This window comes from Cervus canadensis, chromosome 21 (assembly GCF_019320065.1).
Source record: "Cervus canadensis isolate Bull #8, Minnesota chromosome 21, ASM1932006v1, whole genome shotgun sequence".
NCBI lineage: Eukaryota > Metazoa > Chordata > Mammalia > Artiodactyla > Cervidae > Cervus > Cervus canadensis.
In genome coordinates, this window is record NC_057406.1 from 43937526 (window position 1) to 43956922 (window position 19397).

Below are 19397 nucleotides of genomic sequence, written 5' to 3' on the forward strand. Positions count from 1 at the left end.
CAATAAAATACACTAATTTCTTGCGGAAATCCTTGCCAATGTATGATTTAAATAAATTAACCAAATAGCTTCTTTCATTGCTTAATAGAATAACAATTCCTGAAGTTCAGTAATATGTAAATCCAAATTCTTGCATCTTCTTGATGTTAAAATTGTTTTGTATACCTTTTCTCATGAAGAAGTAAATAATGTATATCTACATTTAAGAGAGTATTGATGAATTGATGATTCAAAGTCGCAATTTCATTTCTTTCGCCTTCTGCCTCTCAGCAGGTTTCTGCCATGGTTGACAGGGGAACAAGCAACCACTCAGAAATGACTGACTTCATTCTTGTCGGCTTCAGGGTGCGCCCAGAACTTCACATTCTTCTCTTTCTGCTATTTCTGCTTATCTACACCATGATCCTTATAGGAAATGTTGGCATGATGGTCATTATTATGACTGATCCTCGGCTGAACACACCAATGTATTTCTTCCTAGGCAACCTGTCCTTCATTGATCTCTTCTATTCTTCTGTTATTGCACCCAAGGCTATGATCAACTTCTGGTCTGAGAGCAAGTCCATCTCCTTTGCAGGCTGTGTGACTCAGTTCTTTCTCTTCACCCTCTTCATTGTGACTGAGGGATTTCTCCTGGCAGCCATGGCGTATGACCGCTTCACTGCCATCTGCAACCCACTCCTCTACACGGTCCAGATGTCAACACGTCTCTGTGTTCAGTTGGTGGCTGGTTCCTATTTTTGTGGTTGCATCAGCTCAGTTCTTCAAACTAGCATGACATTTACTTTATCCTTTTGTGCTTCTCGGACCATTGACCATTTTTACTGTGATGACCGTCCACTTCAGAAGATTTCTTGTTCTCATCTCTATATTCATAAGCTGGTTTCTTTTTTCTTATGCAGCGTTATCATTTTGCCTACCATAATTGTCATTATTGTGTCCTACATGTATATTGTGTCAACAGTTCTAAAAATACACTCCACTGAGGGGCGAAAGAAAGCCTTCTCCACTTGCAGCTCCCACCTGGGAGTCGTGAGTGTCCTCTATGGTGCTGTCTTTTTTATGTATCTCACTCCTGACAGATTTCCTGAGCTCAGTAAAGTGGCCTCCTTGTGTTACACCCTACTCACTCCCATGATGAATCCTTTGATTTACTCTCTGAGAAACAAAGATGTCAAAGAAGCTCTGAGGAAGTGCCTAGAGAAAAGATACTTTAATTCTGTTTTTACAGTGATGTAACCAAAAGTCCTGGGAATTATAACAACTTGGGGAAGAAACTGACTAAAAAATGTACCCACTGATCTTAGAAATATTTAATCATAAAGTTTTCATTTATTAGAATTCCATGTACTTACAGCTGAAAAGTATGTTTGGACTATTGTTTGCCTATTTTGATTCAAGAATGGAGTGACCTTCTCTGTGTTTCATCTTCATCTTGCTTGTGTTAGTTAACATGTGTTATGTGGATACAAATGTACTTGCTAGAGGTAGCAAAATCTAATGTAATAAGTAAATGAAAATATCATATTTACTGAAGAAATCTTTGTGAAGTCTTAGTGAGAGAATCACTCTGCAGTTCACAGTCTGAAGGGTGACATGTAAGTAACTCTTAATTACCCAGAGGCTAAATGAATGACCCATTTATTTCATGGTTTCTCTGACTTGAATAATTATATCTCCCCATCATTTGAATAATTGAATAAATTATTTTTGGATATCCTTCCTTTTTACAAGAAAATTATAATCAACATGAGTAAATTTACTATTTTGTTATATGTGCCTTAGTGAGAATTCTTATATCAATTTAATATTTATTGAATTTTGATGTACTCTTTGCCCTATAAAAATTCCTAGGTATAAATAATTTCTCTGCTTGAGGTCACAGTAATTGAGGGGAAAGTAACTGACTACAGAGCTAACATGCCATATGTTAAAGTGAAGTGAAAGTGAAAGTGAAGTCACTCAGTCATGTCCAACTCTTTGTGACCCCATGGACTGCAGCCTACCAGGCTCCTCTGTCTGTGGAATTCTCCAGGCAAGAATACTGGAGTTGATTGCTATTTCCTTCTCCGGGGGATCTTCCTTACCCAGGGATCGAACCCAGGTCTCCTGCATTGCAAGCGGAAGCTTTACCATCTGAGCTACTAGGGAAGCCCTTTGTTAAACCCAGTAAATAAAAGCAAATGTAGAAATACATATAGAGGGCAGTCTTTAAAGATGAGTGATCTAAATGATCAAGGAAATTTTCAAAACTTCCTGAAATTTAGTCCTTGATTTTAATGCACAAGAGAGGGAGTGAGAGAAACTTAAAAGGAAATTCATGGAACTCATACAGACCTATATAACAAGACAAGGAAGATTTCTTTTATTTTGTGGCCAGCAGGGAAGCACCGTGGATTTTTAAAGGGATATATTGTGTTCAAATTGGTATTTTAGAAAAATTGCATTTTAACTTTGGATAAATATTCATGGAAGAAGATAATCACAGAAAGCCTCTGATTATCCAAATGAGAAGTTATGATTGTTGTTTTTTTTTTTATTTTCTTTGCCATGCTGGATTATTTATTTTTTTTTTTTTAGTTGGAGGCTAATTACTTCACAACATTTCAGTGGGTTTTGTCATACATTGATATGAATCAGCTATAGATTTACAGGTATTCCCCATCCCGATTCCCCCTCCCACCTCCCTCTCCACCCGATTCCTCTGGGTCTTCCCAGTACACCAGGCCCGAGCACTTGTCTCATGCATCCCACCTGGGCTGGTGATCTGTTTCACCATAGATAGTATACATGCTGTTCTTATTGTTTTAATGATCACAATCTTACATGAGACAGTGAAGAGAGGGAATATCTTTGAAACCATGGATAAACTAAGCTAAATATTGGGATGGTTAACAAAATGAGATCTGGGTGGAAGTGAATAATTATTCCAATGTTTAAGAATCTCTCACTGGGAAAATGCTACCTCATAAAATAAGGAAGAAAATACAATTAATAATATTTAATCATTAAGAGTTAAGAAAATAATCTCAGAACTCAGACTGAGCTTTCAAATTCTGCTTTTGCCTATGTGTTCCAAGGTCAACTGTCTTGACTTTGCAGTAACTCTTGTTTCTCAGTTTAACATAAGATTACTAATGTCTAATGGGCAAAGACCCTGTGCCTGGGATTTAGATGAGCAGGAACTGAAAAGAATCAGGAATTTCTTTCATTGAAGGTTTGTTCCATCATAGGATTCAAAGTCTTGCAGGAAAGATTTTTTATTTTACACTCGAAAGAATGCTATTTAATATATGCCTAAGTAACTTAAAGGCTACACTTGTCTAAACATTCTTACTTCTATAAAATCATCTTGTGACGTCCCATTACATTTATAATTATAGCTGATTGCAGTGTCATAACTAGTAGGATGTTCTTAATTTAAATAATAATGCTAATAGTATTGAATTTTCACTCATCTGCTGCTTCACTAACAGCAATTATATTCAAAAGTTTCAACCTACTTTTAATATTCAGATTTTATATGAGTTATCTAAATAAATTGTGAATTAATAATAATAAAAGATATTGTTTATTGTCATAAATAATAAATATATAATTATTACAAGCAATAATAAATTTTAAATTTTGTGCATAACTTACTATTTTACAGGTGAAAATAAAAACTTCTTTTAAAAACAAAGTATTTCTGAGTCTTTGCTTTACAAAGAAAATACTTGGGTCTAAAAAAAAATCTAATCATTATTTTTTTAAAGCACTTTATTGAGAAATAATTGGTGTGAAATAAACATTATGCATTCAAAGTGCACAATTCCATGAGTTTTGGCATCAACGAAAATACCACATCAAAATAGAGAATAGTACCATCTTTTCCAAAAGATGATTATGCCTCCCTTGAGTTCACTCTTCCCTCTAAACCCATCTCCAGATAACCAATGATCTGAATGATATATACTAGAATCATACACCATGTGCTCTTTTCTCTCAGGCTTCTTCACCGAGTAGAATGATTTTGAAATTTATTTATTTTGTCATGTATAAGTAACTTATTCTTTCTGTCGCTGGGTAGTATTCCATTTTATATTGTATACATATATGAAAATTTGTTTATATGCTCTTAAGTAAATGGGCAGTTGATGTGAGTTCAGTTTTTAGATATTATAAATAAAGCTGGTATAGGTTTTGATATATATTTGCCTAGATTTTTTTTCTTTATCCTTGAAAAATTTTGGGCTTAAGATCCTGAGATCTTATAATAAATATATGTTCAACTTGAAGGGCCTACCAGGGAAATATCCTGAAATAAGGAAACAGCAAACCAAAAATATTGACACAGCAAAACCTAGATCTCAGGAAGAATAGCAAGACTCTATGACATTTGAGCCAGGCCCTCACGCTCCCTGCCCTCTCTCATCCCAGCAGAGCTGAGAGTGCAGTCAGCCAAGTGCAGACAGGGACACCGAGATCCCTCTGCCCCTGGGCCCCAGTCAAAGGCTACCGTGTCCTCCTGATCGTCGTTGCTGCAAACATGTCCCCTCCAGCTCCACACTGAAGAAGATCTATTCAAAGCAAGAGTAGCTAAAATGTCTGGTTACATCTGCCCAGCCCCCATTCATAGGGCAAAAGCTCTGCCCAGAGCATGCCAGGCCAGGAGTACTAGGCTCCAATCGTAGCAGCTCCAGTTCTCTCAAAGGACAGAATTCTGTGCTCAGAACGCTATAGGCTACTGACCTCTCAGAATCCTGCTCCTCAAGCAAGAGTATAATTCTGAGCAAACTGGGCCAACTCCTGCTCCTGTTCCAGAACAGCTGAACACAGGTTTAACCTAGAATGAAAGGTGTACCATGGTAACAGAGGGCTCCACAGATCTCTTCAAGTGAACTGACTCTATGTGGAAAAAATGTGTGGGAAATAAACTAAAGTGAACTCCAAAGCTTAATAAATACATGATGATAAGCAATTAAAGCAGACTGATGGTTCCATGAGAGCAAAACCTACTTGTAGACCAACTAGAAGGTTATCTTTTCCTGAGTTCTGTTAGTATATTTATGACTGTTATGTGAAATCTTTATCAGATAGATTACTTCTTTCTGTTCATTAAGGTCTTGTTTCTGAGGTGTTAGCTTGTTCTTTAATTTGGAACATATTCTATTTCCTTGTTTTCTTGTCTCTCTGTGTTTGTTTCTATGCATCGGTGAAGCATCTACCTCCCCTGGTCTTAACAGCATTGCCTTGCACAGGAGATGACGTATGGGGTCTAGAAATGCCATCCCCCCAGGCCAAAAGAGACACAGGGTGTCACCTGTGTGGACTGTGTGTTATAGCCATCTGTGGTGGGTCTCTGAAACTATAGTGTGGGAGTGGGCGCAGGGGGCAGGGAGCTTGCCTGCCTGGCTGCGGCAGCGCCCTGACTCCTAAGGACAGTGTTTGAGGGTTGTTCCAACCCCTGAAGTGCCTTTCTTACCGTTTCCTCCTGGGTTACTTTTAATAACCTCCTAGTTGGTCTACAGATAGGTTCTGCTCTCATGGAACCATCATGTGTGTGTCGTCGCTCAGTCGTGTCCGACTCTTTTGACGCTATGGACTGTAGCTTGCCAGGCTTCTCTGTCACGGGATTCTCCAGGCAAGAATACTGGAGCGGGTTGCCATGTCCTCCTCCAGGGAATATTCCTGATCCAGGGATCAAACCTGTGTCTCCTGGGACTCCTGCATTGCAGGCAAAGTCTTTACTGCTAAGCCACCAGGAAAGCCCCCTGAATATATACACAATTCTAAATACAACTGAATAAGGAAGATGCATGAAAATATATCTCAAGATTAGACAAATTCAGATATAATTATTGGGAACTATTTTCCATTTACATTCATATATTTTTGGAACAGCGAATGACATCTTTCAGGACTCATTTTTGATGAGGGAAGGGAGGATTTTGATGAGGGAAGGGAGGATTCTGATGAGGGAAGGGAGGATGAACAGGACTGACAATGCTAGAAACAACTTCATCTCAGGAGGCAGAAAGATGTTGGGGACTTTGCACATTGCTAGTTATTTCCAGTCAGCCTTCCCTGCTCAGGATGATAGGGATGGAAACCAAGTAACTCAAAAATACTCTGATTTATTAACTGTTATCCTGAAAGTTCCATCCTATCATAGTACCTAGAATCTTTGTCTTTGATTTAGTCAGACTTGATAACTGCAGCTGCATCAAGTGTTTGCTTTTTGAGCCAGAACCCTCCAGGAATCCTGAGCAGTTCTGCACATCCTTGCCTGAATCATATCGACTTCACAATAATTAGACATTTACTTTTAGAGAAAAAATATTTTGGAATTATTTCTTTCATGTTAAAGTAGAATCTTAAACCATTAGAAAAATGATTCTGCAGTATAAAACGAGCTTAAAATATTATAACAAAGTTGATTATATCCCCGGAATGCAGAGTTGGTTTCATATCAGAAAATCAACTAGTGTAGCTCACCACACTCATAGAAAGCATGAAGGAAATCATTATCTCAATAGAGTTATAAAAAACACTTGATAATGTCATGTTGTGTGTTAGTTGCTCAGTCGTGTCTGGCTTTTTGCTCCCCCATGGATAGAGGAGCCTGGCAGGCTACAGTCCTCTGTCCATGGGGGATTCTCCAGGCAGGAATACTGGAGTGGGTTGCCATGTCCTCCTCCAGGGGATCTTCCCAACCCAGAAATCAAACCAGGATCTCCTGCACTGCAGCCAGATTCTTTACCAGCTGAGCTACCCGGGAAGCCCTGATAATGCAAAAGAGGCAAAATTTTACTTCTGTCCTCTAAGGTCTTGGCTGGGCCTGATAAGAGGCAAAAATTTACTTCTGTCCTCTGGGTCTTGGCTGGGCCTGGTAAGTATATATACATCAGACAGAAAAATAAGAGAAAAGCGTACAAATTTATTTAGTATATTTAACGTGACACAGGAGCACTTATAAAAGCATGAAGACCCAAGTGACAAAACCTGAGTGCTTTACACTAAGCTGAACAAAAGAGTCAGTTGCGGAGAAGTAGGAAACTGTGGGGAGGATAAAGGAAGTTAAGGATTACTGTAACAAGGTCTGTCATGAGGGTTTATCTCCTGCTTCCAGGAAGAAAAAGAGGAGTCTCAGAGACCTTCTTGCAACTTCTCATTTTGTTGAAATACCTTTTCGTCAAGAATGAGATGTGAAAGGGTGAGAATCAATGTGGCATTTCATATGCTGATGTGGGAATATACATTGGCTAAACCTATTTGGATATGATTTGTTGTTATCTTCTGAAGTTGAGAAATATCCTATGATTGAGTACATTCAATCATAACAAGTAGTTCCATCAAACGCTTACTATATTTTTAGCAAAATATTTCGTCTTACATTCATATTTTAATGTATGGTAATTATCCTTCCTGATTTGCATATATTTGACTCTCCATTCATGAGTTTTTAGAAGTCACAGCTGTAAAAAGTTATATAAAATTTTTTAAATTAACATTTTAATAATACATACCAGATTTTTTTATTGTTCAGTTGCCCAGTCATGTCTGACTCTTTGCAACCCCATGGACTGCAGCACACCAGGCCACCTTGTCCCTCCCCATCTACCAAAGCTTGCCTAAGTTCATGTACATTGCATCAGTGATGCCATCCAGCCATCTCATCCTGACACCCTCTTCTCCTTCTGCCCTCAATCTTTCCCAGACTCAGGAACTTTTCTAATGAGTCAGCTGTTTGCATCAGATGACCAAAATACTGGAGTTTCAGCTTCAGCATCAGTCCTTCCAATTAGTTTTCAGAGTTGATTTCCCTTAAGATTGACGGATTTGATCTCCTTGCTGTCCAAGGGACTCTCTGGAATCTTCTCCAGCACCACAGTTCCAAGGCATCAATTCTTCAGTGCTCTGCCTTCTTTATGGTCCCACCCTTACAACCATACGTGACCACTGGGAAGACCACAGCCTTGACTACACAGACCTTTGTCGGCAGAGTAATGTCTGTGCTTTTCAACACACTGTCTAGGTTTGTCATAGCTTTCCTGTCAAGAAGCAAACATCTTCTGATTTAATGGCTGCAGTCACCATCCATAGTGGTTTTAAAGCCCAAGAAGAGGAAATCTGTCACTACTTCCACCTTTTCTCCCTCTATTTGTCATGAGGTAATGGGGCCAGATACCATGATCTTAGTTTTTTAATATTTAGTTTTAAGTCAGCTCTTTGACTCTCCTCTTTCACCCTCATCAAGAGGCTCTTTAGTTCTTCCCATACCAGATAAAACTGTTAAATAAATCAAGTGCCATATCAGTATTAAATAAAGTAGATTTCAGTCTAATGAGATTATAAATATGCATCTATATATGCAAGAAATGCATCTATATTAATAAAATATGTAACTTAATGGCATATACAATACAATAAAGCAAAAATTATTGCAATGAATAAAATTACCAAAGAAAAGCTCACTCAATATTTTAACAAAGTTTATGATATATCAAGAAAGCAAATGTTAATGACATAAGAATAAAATTAATATTTGTTAGTTAACAAATATCTTCACAATGTGAAAACTTATAGAGGACAAAACTTTCTCTGAGCCATTGCCACATAATGTTTACCTCTATGGGCTGTAGGATCAGAAAGTTCAGGGTCCAGCCCTGGCCTTTGTTGTTACCGACTTTGCGATCCCATGGACTATAGCCTACCAGGCTCCTCAGTCCATGGGATTTTCCAGGCAAGAGTACTGGAGTGGGTTGCCATTTCCTTCTTCATTGTTACTGGCAATGTGAAATTAAACACATTACATAATTCTTCTAAGATACAATCTCTATACACACATTAATTTATATTAATAAATTATATATTATATATATATATATAATGTTACCTCACCATAAGTCTGACTGAGTAGTAGGAAAGTATATGTGTACTTTATATAGTAACTGCAACACATAGAAAGTATTTTTTGCTAATATCAACTCTGAGAGAATGCTCATGGAAGCTTTCCAATGAGAACATTAAAACTTGACTCTTTTCCAGGCAGGCCTCAAATCTAATACATAATTTTAAAAATCTAAGTATTGAGTGACAGTTTAGCAAGTTGAGCTCATATAAAATAAATAGATAATAATTTTAAAGTGAAAATTGCTCAGTTGTGTCTGACTCTTTGAAACCCCATTGACTTACAGTCCATGGAATTCTCCAAGCCAAAATACTGGAGTGGGTAGCCTTTCCCTTCTCCAAGGGATCTTCCCAACCCAAGGATCAAACCCAGGTCTCCCTCACTGTGGGCAGATTCTTTACCAGCTGAGCTATAAGGGAAGTCCAAGAATACTGGAGTGGGTAGCCTGTCCCTTCTCCAACCAATCTTCCCGACCCAGGAATCAAATCTGCTGCATTGCCGGTGGATTCTTTACCAACTGAGCTATGAGGGAAGTTAATAATTTTAAAAGTTCTCTGAACCCTTGAATTATCCATTAGGCACATAAGGTGATGAAGATTCTTGTCCTAATAGCAACTAATGTATGAAATGTATAGTAATATGTTTACTGAAAAACCTGTGGTTCTCAAATATAGAAATTTCACACTACTAAAACTTATAGACAAGATGATGCCACAAATCAAGAAAACAAGCATAGATACAGAGAACTGATTGGTGGTTATCTGAGGGGAACAGGTCGACAGGGAAGATGAAATGAGTAAAGTGGGTCAACTGTATGATTATGGATGAAAACTAAATTTTTGGTTTTAACATGCTGTAGGATGGCTTCCCAGGTGGCACAGTGGTAAAGAATCCGCCTGCCAGTGCAGGAGACCCAGGAGATGGGGCTTGGATCCCAGAGTCGGGAAGATCCCCTGGAAGAGGAAATGGCAACTCACTCCAGAATTCGTGCCTGAAACACTCCATGGACAGAGGAGCTTGGCAGACTACAATCCAAGGGTCACAAAGAGCTGGACATGACTGAGCACACACGCACATGTGCATGCATACACACACACACATGCTGTAGTATATAGAAGTGGAAATGTAATGCGTATTTATGAAACCTATATAATAATGTGTTACAAACCAATGTTGCCACAATAAAAAGCAAATTTAAAATAGATGATGATGATAATGGTAATAATAATAATTAAAGCTACTATTAATTGAAAACTTTCTTATGCCGAAAGCTTGATTATGGTGTATTATGAGTTTCCCTGGTGGTTCAAATGGTAAAGAATCTGCTTGCAAGGCAGGAGACCTAAGAAACATGGGTTTGATCCTTAAGTTGGGAAATCTAGAGAAGGGAATGGCTACCCACTCCAGTGTTCTTGCCTGGAGAATTCACTGGACAGAGGAACCTGGCTGGCTACAGTCCATGGGGTGACAAAGAGTCAGACAGGACTGAGTGACTAACTCTTTCATTTTGCTTACATCTGTTGAATAAAATAGGTAAACTGACAGAGTTCATTCAACCTTAAAACCATTCAAGAACCTCTCAAAAGCTATGCTTAGTAGCAGTGCAGGGCCTCATAGCTAGGTTGTCTGATATCAAAGCGGTATTCTTACTGTATTCTTACAGATGAGGGTTGTAAACAAATCAGTGATTTCCTAAATGCAACTCTGCTAAAGTGCAAATAAGAATTCTTTTTAATGCAAAACAATTCTGAAGTTCAGTAAAATAGTAATACTAGCTGAGAAATTTTTGAAAAAGATGTAGCTTTTCAGGCATTAAATCTTATTTTTCAATAAGCATGTGATTCCAGCATAAAAAGACAGCAAATCAATGAAAGAAACAAAAAGCTTGAAATATATCTAGTATGTATAAAATGTACTATTAATACATGGTCATACAATAAATTCCATAAAATAAAATAAATTAGAATTTATTAGGAATTTTATATATATTTTGGGCCCTATTGGCTAATATTTTACCAGAATATCAGTAATTTCTTGATCCTGCTTGGCTGTGCATCCTATCATGATTTATCTATAAAACTTACTTGCTGCAAGTACAGTAGTAAGTTAGAAACAAATTATTTAATTGGTGGGAACTGATTATCAGGTTGAACTAAAGTATTTGGGGAAGCCTTGAGATCTTGAAAGACATTCCCTTTCTGCCTAAGTTCCATTATGGATACTAGGTAAGGGGGAAAAAACAACCTTGCCACTATGAAATTGAATATAATTCATGTGTGAGAGGAAGAGAAATTAAAGAACTAACCTTCTGGTCTGACCAAATGTGGGTAACTACCAGAACAGTGACAAACCACACATATAGTTTTAAAACAAGTGATGCACACCCATTAATACTTTTGACTTGATAGATTCCTAAATTCTAAATTACTATTCACATATCTCTAAAGAAAAGAAATTAGAAAAAGTAGGGCAAAAACTTTCCTTTCCTCTCTATATATTTTTTTTTTCATTTTTTATTAGTTGGAGGCTAATTACTTCACAACATTTCAGTGGGTTTTGTCATACATTGATAAGAATCAGCCATAGATTTACACGTATTCCCCATCCCAATCCCCCCTCCCACCTCCCTCTCCACCCGATTCCTCTGGGTCTTCCCAGTGCACCAGGCCCGAGCACTTGTCTCATGCATCCCACCTGGGCTGGTGATCTGTTTCACCATAGATAGTATACATGCTGTTCTTTCTGAAACATCCCACCCTCACATTCTCCCACAGAGTTCAAAAGTCTGTTCTGTATTTCTGTGTCTCTTTTTCTGTTTTGCATATAGGGTTATCATTACCATCTTTCTAAATTCCATATATATGTGTTAGTATACTGTATTGGTCTTTATCTTTCTGGCTTACTTCACTCTGTATAATGGGCTCCAGTTTCATCCATCTCATTAGAACTGATTCAAATGAATTCTTTTAACGGCTGAGTAATATTCCATGGTGTATATGTACCACAGCTTCCTTATCCATTCATCTGCTGATGGGCATCTAGGTTGCTTCCATGTCCTGGCTATTATAAACAGTGCTGCAATGAACATTGGGGTGCACGTGTCTCTTTCAGGTCTGGTTTCCTCAGTGTGTATGCCCAGAAGTGGGATTGCTGGGTCATATGGCAGTTCTATTTCCAGTTTTTTAAGAAATCTCCACACTGTTTTCCATAGCGGCTGTACTAGTTTGCATTCCCACCAACAGTGTAAGAGGGTTCCCTTTTCTCCACACCCTCTCCAGCATTTATTGCTTGTAGACTTTTGGATAGCAGCCATCCTGACTGGCGTGTAATGGTATCTCATTGTGGTTTTGATTTGCATTTCTCTAATAATGAGTGATGTTGAGCATCTTTTCATGTGTTTGTTTGCCATCTGTAAGTCTTCTTTGGAGAAATGTCTGTTTAGTTCTTTGGCCCATTTTTTGATTGGGTCATTTATTTTTCTGGGATTGAGCTGCAGGAGTTGCTTGGATATACAATGGACAAAAGACAACCTCTTTAACAAGTGGTGCTGGGAAAGCTGGTCAACCACTTGTAAAAGAATGAAACTAGAACACTTTCTAACACCATACACAAAAATAAACTCAAAATGGATTAAAGATCTAAATGTAAGACCAGAAACTATAAAACTCCTAGAGGAGAACATAGGCAAAACACTCTCCGACATAAATCACAGCAAGATCCTCTATGACCCACCTCCCAGAATATTGGAAATAAAAGCAAAACTAAACAAATGGGACCTAATGAAACTTAAAAGCTTTTGCACTACAAAGGAAACTATAAGTAAGGTGAAAAGACAGCCCTCAGATTGGGAGAAAATAATAGCAAATGAAGAAACAGACAAAGGATTAATCTCAAAAATATACAAGCAACTCCTCTCTATATTTTTTAAGTGTTAGAAAAAATAGTTAGTTGATAGAAAAAACTTGAGTAAAAACCTCAGTTTACATCGTATAGAAAAAGTATTTTATATTAACAAATATTTGAAAATAATATATAAGGGACTTCCCTGGCAGTCACAGTTAAGATTCTGTGCTTCAAATGCAAGGGTTTGACCACAGATTGGGAATGACGACCCCACAAGCCTCACACCATGGCCAAAATTAAAATAAAATATTGATAATAAATTTAAAAACTGACATTAGAAAATACGTGATTTTCAGTGTATAAACATATACAATTTAAAAGAGAAAAGACTGATAAAAAGAATGTACTTCTCTACACCAAAAAATTGATTAAAATATTGAAATAGAAACCAGAATAGTATTTACACACATAATAAAAGGAGAACCATCAAATTTATTCTAGTTCCCAGACTGGCTCCACATTGATACCTCCATTCAGAAATGGTTGTTTTTAGGTTGTGAGATTACATTTTTTGAAAAAGCCACATGCTTTGAAAGATATATTTGCATAATTAAAATTTTGGAGCCATATTGGTATACAGTTTTAGGTACACCAAGTTGCTTAATATCAATTTTCTCACTTGAAAATAGTGAATAAAAATGATTATGGCATATAGTACCTGTTGTTTATGTATCAGCTTTTATTATTATAAGATATATCATTTTATATTAAGAAGAAACCTGGGCAAAAAATTAGGAGAATGTTGACATATTTTCCATCTGAAGAATTGTCCTCAAATATTATATTATGGGGTCTGTTTTATAAGAATAGTAACTCTATGGATATGATACTCCTCAGATTACAAACCTGGAAATTTGGAGAAGGATAGACCTCGTGTCAAAAGTATTCTATGTAACCAACCATTACTATTCCATTACTAATACACAGTGAGGCTGTTGTCCAAAGAAATATCAGTTCACTTGATTTGAACTGAAGAATAGTTATTATATCTGCAGAAACTATGATATAATATTGTTCACACATATATATGATTCACACTGATATAATATTATTTTAATGAGTAAGAGATGCTTTTAATATTTAATTCCTAATCAAAGTAACATTGAAATGAAAATATTGTCACATCACAAGTTGAAAACATACAATGTTTTCATATGTTTTAAGGAAATAAAATAATGATCTATATACCTGTATCTGTTAGACATATCATATTATAAAACTTAGAAAAATATTTGTGTCATATATATAACTATCTTTGGTATAGTAATTTTGCAAAAACAAGAATAACGATGACATTTAGAAAACACGGTTTGCCCATTATGTATTATAATAACATTACAAATATGAGCAGAGAATCATTTACTGTGTAATATTCTTTTCACAGCATCTTTCACATCCCTGTTTCTCAGACTGTATATTAGAGGATTTAACATTGGGATTACAAGGGTGTAGATCACAGCTACAAGCTTGTTCTCTTCTGGAGAGGCGATGGCTCCAGGTTGGGCATACATGAAGAACACAGTCCCGTAGAATAAGCTCACCGCTGCTATATGAGAGCCACAGGTGGAGAACATCCTACTCCTGCCGTGGGTTGAAGGGATCTTTAGGACAGAAGACAGGATATATGCATAGGAAACCAGAATGACAGTTGTGGTGGTGATGATGATGAGAGCAGAAAGAATACACAGAACAACCTCGTTCACAAAGGTGTCCACACAGGAGATCTTGATGAGGGCTGGGACATCACAGAAAAAGTGGTCCAATCTGTTTTCCCCACAGAAACGCAAACTAAAGGTGAAACCTGTTTGGACGACAGCATTGATGCAGCCACAAGTATAAGAGCCGGTTACCAACTGAACACAGAGTTTTGGGGTCATATGCACAGGATACAGGAGTGGGGAGCAAATGGCCGAGAATCGATCAAATGCCATGACAGCCAGAAGAAAGCCCTCAGTGGTGACAAACAGAGCAAAGAAGAAAAACTGGACTGCACAGCCTCTGTAAGAAATTTTCTTTTCACTAGACAAGAAGTTGGCTAAAGTTTTGGGAACAATGACTGTGGAGTAGCAGAGATCTAAATAGGACAAGTTTCTAAGGAAGAAATACATAGGCATTTGAAGTCTGGAGTCCATCTTAATGACAACTATCATGCTGATATTTCCCACCAGAGTGACCACATAGACCAGCAGGAATCCTAGAAACAGGAGGATCTGTAGCTTTGGGGGGGTTTCTAAATCCCAGCAAAACAAACTCAGTCACCCCTGAGAGGTTCCTATTAAACTCACTCTTCATAGCTGAGATAAAGGCAGGGCTGGAGGGATAGTAACATAAAAGAAGTGAACAATCAGAATACATGTTCTAGTAAAAATAAGAAGGAACCAGCATGGGAGAAAATCATTTCATACTATATTGTTCCCAATATTTTACAAATCATCAATGAAAAAAAATAAAAGAACTACTTTCAAAGTCTTCCTAGTGAAGAGTTAAATCTGACTGGTTATCCTTTTTCAGATATGCTTATTTGCAAATATTATGGATTCGCTCTCCAAATGTGCTTTGGTAAAATGGAGATTCTAAGAAAATGTTTGGAAATACGAGCCTCTTCCCCCTGGATTTATTATGTTTGCTGGTGTTGAAAGCTGCATCCTTTAATGGATGGTGTTTCCCACTTAAGATTTTACCTGGAGTAAAATTTGTTTAATTTATAATCTCATTTTATTGTTAATGATTATTTATCTACTTTAGAAAAATAATATGTAAATATTGTACCTGTCTTTCTATCTTTAGAGAAAACACTTCAGATCCTGACAAAAGCATGATCCTTTTTAAATTTTTTAAATTAATTCATTTATTGTAATTGGAGACTAATTACAATATTGTGGTGATTTTCACCATACATTGACATGAATCAGTCATCAGTATACATGTGCTCCTCCCCCCTCCCCATCCCATTCCTCTGGGTCATCCCAGTGCACCAGCTTTGAGTGCCCTGTCTCACACATGGAACCTGGACTGCTGACCTATTTAACATATGGTAATATACACGCTTCGGTGCCGTTCTCTCAAACCATCCCACCCTCGCCTTCTCCCACAGAGTCCAGAAGTCTGTTCTCTATATCTGTGTCTCTTTTGCTGTCTCACATCTAGGGTCATCATTACCGTCTTTCTAAAGTCCATATATATGTGTTAATATACTGTATTGGTGTTTTTCTTGCTGACTTACTTCACACTGTATAATAGACTCCAGTTTCATCCACCTCATTAGAACTGACTCAAATGCATTTTACACATTTACATCACATCCTTGTTTCTTCCATTATTTTTGTCCCTATGGTGACATACACTCTTAACGGCACAGTTTGCTAAAAAACAGAATGATTCTTGCTTATATTTCCTAAACACAATGAAATCAGACTTTATTGTTTTCCTTCCACACTTCTTTCCTTCCTAATTTTCTTCCTTTGTTTCTTCTCTCTTTTGCTTACTTTGGATTTTGCAGATTAGAATGCAAGTGGAGAATTCAAAGATCTTTGACATATTTTTCTGTCTTTTCAGAAGCAGAAAAAAAATTAATAACAAATACAAAGATCTGTTCATATGCAGCATGCAAGGCACATAGAACAATTTAGAGATAGTCACAAAAGAAAAACTATGTATTTAAACAAGCTTGTACTATATTTATTTAGATTTATGCTATTTTGACTATAAAATGTCCTCAGATAAAATACACTGAGAGGTAAAGAAAAAGTTTTTCTTCTAATTTTATGAATGGGGATATTGAGACAAAAACATATTCAAGAGATTTATTTAGAGTCATGAGGTTGAGCAGCATAGTGACTTGTTATTCAGTAATCATAAAATACTAAAGAAAACTGACAATAAATTTAAAAACTCACATACTATAAAAATGATACATAAAAAGCTCATGTGCTATAGAAATATCTTTTATAATAAAATTTATAATTTTATATATATAAACTATATAATTACAGTACATAAATAAAATCACATATGATCTAAATTAGGAAACGTCTCCTAAATTTTTTTATATTTTTTGTTGCCAGTATTATGATTTTATTCCTGTGACATTATTCTCAGACTAGTTAGAATTGTGAAAGTGTATTAAAATCAATTCAAAACAGTTTCAGTATCTACTTTTTTGAAAATTTTAAAGGTTATTAGAATTGTTGACTGATAGATTTTAGAAGGCAGAGGAATGGTTAAAAAAAAAAACCTCTGTCAAGACTGTCAACTACAAAATGCTTACTTTCCTTAAAATTCATATATAAAGTTTCTGATTTCAACAGAAAAAAAAGTTATCTAAAAGGGAAAAGTGTTGAGAACAACTTATCTATAAAAATATATTCACAACAATGGATACTACTTCTCATCTTGGTATATCCTCTATGATAAGTATTGTATTGTACATTCATGAAGAAACAAGCGTTTGAAAAGAAACAAACCTTTGTTTAACAGGAAGTTTTTCTGCAACATAGGTTGCATTCCGTCACTGTTAAGATCATGTCTCAAATTGCTAAGGTGAACAGTTGCTAACACAAATTGTGGTTTATCTCTCTCTCTCATTTACTATACTTTTCATTGATTAAACCAACAAATATACTAGAAATGGGTCCTGAGAGAAATTCTTTCATGGGAAGGGAAACCTTGATGGTGAGCATTCCCTATGCAGGGTATTCTTCGGGGATTAAGGCCTTTCTCACCTATGATGTATTTTCTATTGATATCATAATGAAAAAAGAAAAATGAGAGAAAAAATTATTAATTAGTAAGCTCACAAGACCGTTAGAGAGTTAGATACTCTCTCTAGAGGACATAAGGGCTAGAGTTATAGTTACAAAACTTCATGATTTTAAAAAACACATTTGGATAAGAAATATTTGATTCTTCTTTTAATTCATGATTTACCCAGAGAGGTATTCATAATTTTTCATTTGAATGGGTTACAACCATTTTAGAAATTAATTTCTTATCTCTACTATAAATATATCATGCTTGTATTAATACACAGAATAATCTAAACAGTCCATGGAAGAGCTGGGGGGAAAAGTGGGGATGATTTTGAAGCAACATAGGTATTAGCAAGATCAGGAGATTATAACTCCACCTATGATTTCAAGGCACTAGAAGAGGAGGTGTTAAAAGATCTCAGAAGCCTGGAAATCTCTTCAAGACTGAGAACCATGGTGGGGTTTGAACACTAAGTGATAGAACCAGAAAAGAGAAACAGTCCAATTGAAAGAGAAACATATGTCTTGTATTCCTGTATCCTCAGTTCTGCCTTTATAGCGTGAAACCAGCCACAGACAACAGGTAAATGAACAAGTGCAAACATTTGACCTAGAGGCTATAGTTGGATGACTCTAGACTATATAAAGATTCCTCAATGAATATGTTGGGAAAGAAGAAATCTTACATGAAATATTTTTAAGACTTCACAGTTATGTTCTGTGCATTTCAAAATGTTCCTTGAGATTGTTTCTTCTAATAATATTTCCCTTTAGCTAGAAAATATACTTATGCATTCTTTATTGTGCTCATCTTGCATGAAATGTTCCCTTGATATCTCCAATTTTCTGAGATCTCTATTCTTTCCCATCCTGTTGTTTTCCTCTATTTCTATACATGCAAAAGTATATATATAGAGTATATATATGGGATGTATGTATGTATGCATCCCCAAACAGCAGAACACATTTTTTCAAGTGGACACAAAACATTCTTCAGGATAGATCACATGCTAGGCTACAAAGCAAGTCTCAGTAAATTTTAAAAGATTGAAATCATATCAAGCATTTTTACTGACTACAATAGTATATGACTAGAAATCAATTATAAGAAAAAGCTGTAGAATCATAAGCATGTGAAGATGAAACAGTACACTATTAAATAACCAATGGGTCAGTGCCGAAATAAAAAAGGAAGTCATAATTAAATGGAGACTAATGAAAATGAAAAGAAATGATCCAAATTATGGGAAGCAACAAAAGAGATCACAAGAAGGAAGTTTATACTGGTACAATCCCACCTCAGGAAAGAAGAAAATCTCAAATAAACACTCCAATCTTATTCTGAAAGGAAGTTAGGGGTAAGAAAGATTAAATGAAAAGAAAAACCAACCACTACATGTGAGTAGCAGGAAAGAAATAATAAAGATCAGAGCAGAAATAAGTAAAATATCAATTAACAAACAATAGAAAAGACCAATGAAACAAAATGCTGTTTCTTTGAAAGATAAAGAAAATTGATCAATGTTTAGCTGGAATTGTCAGAAAAAAAGAGAGAGAACCCAAGTATGTATTATCAGAAATAAAAGAGAAGTTACAAACAACACCACTGAAATACAAATAATTATAAAACATTACTAAGAAAAAGTAAAGGCTAATAAAATGCAAAAAAGTAAAAGAAAAGGAGAAATTACTAAAAGTGTATAATCTCCCAAGACTGAATCAAGAAGGAATAGAAAATATAAACAGATTGATTACCAGTAATGAAATTGAATCAGTAATAGCAACTACCCAACAAACAACCAGACCAGCTTCACAAGAATACTGCCAAACATTTAAAGAAGACTTAACACCTA

The 19397-nt window shown here is 36.2% G+C and overlaps 1 protein-coding gene and 1 pseudogene across 1 annotated transcript; one reads left to right on the forward strand and one right to left on the reverse strand.

Moving 5' to 3' along the window:
- Positions 1-252: 252 nt before the first annotated feature.
- On the forward strand, positions 253-1239 carry LOC122424026 (olfactory receptor 9K2-like). The gene has a single exon (XM_043441632.1). It carries the CDS (start codon positions 283-285, stop codon positions 1237-1239), a length of 957 nt encoding a protein of 318 aa, XP_043297567.1. The 5' UTR covers positions 253-282.
- A 12912-nt stretch (positions 1240-14151) lies between these two features.
- On the reverse strand, positions 14152-15088 carry LOC122423198 (annotated as a pseudogene).
- Positions 15089-19397: the final 4309 nt, after the last annotated feature.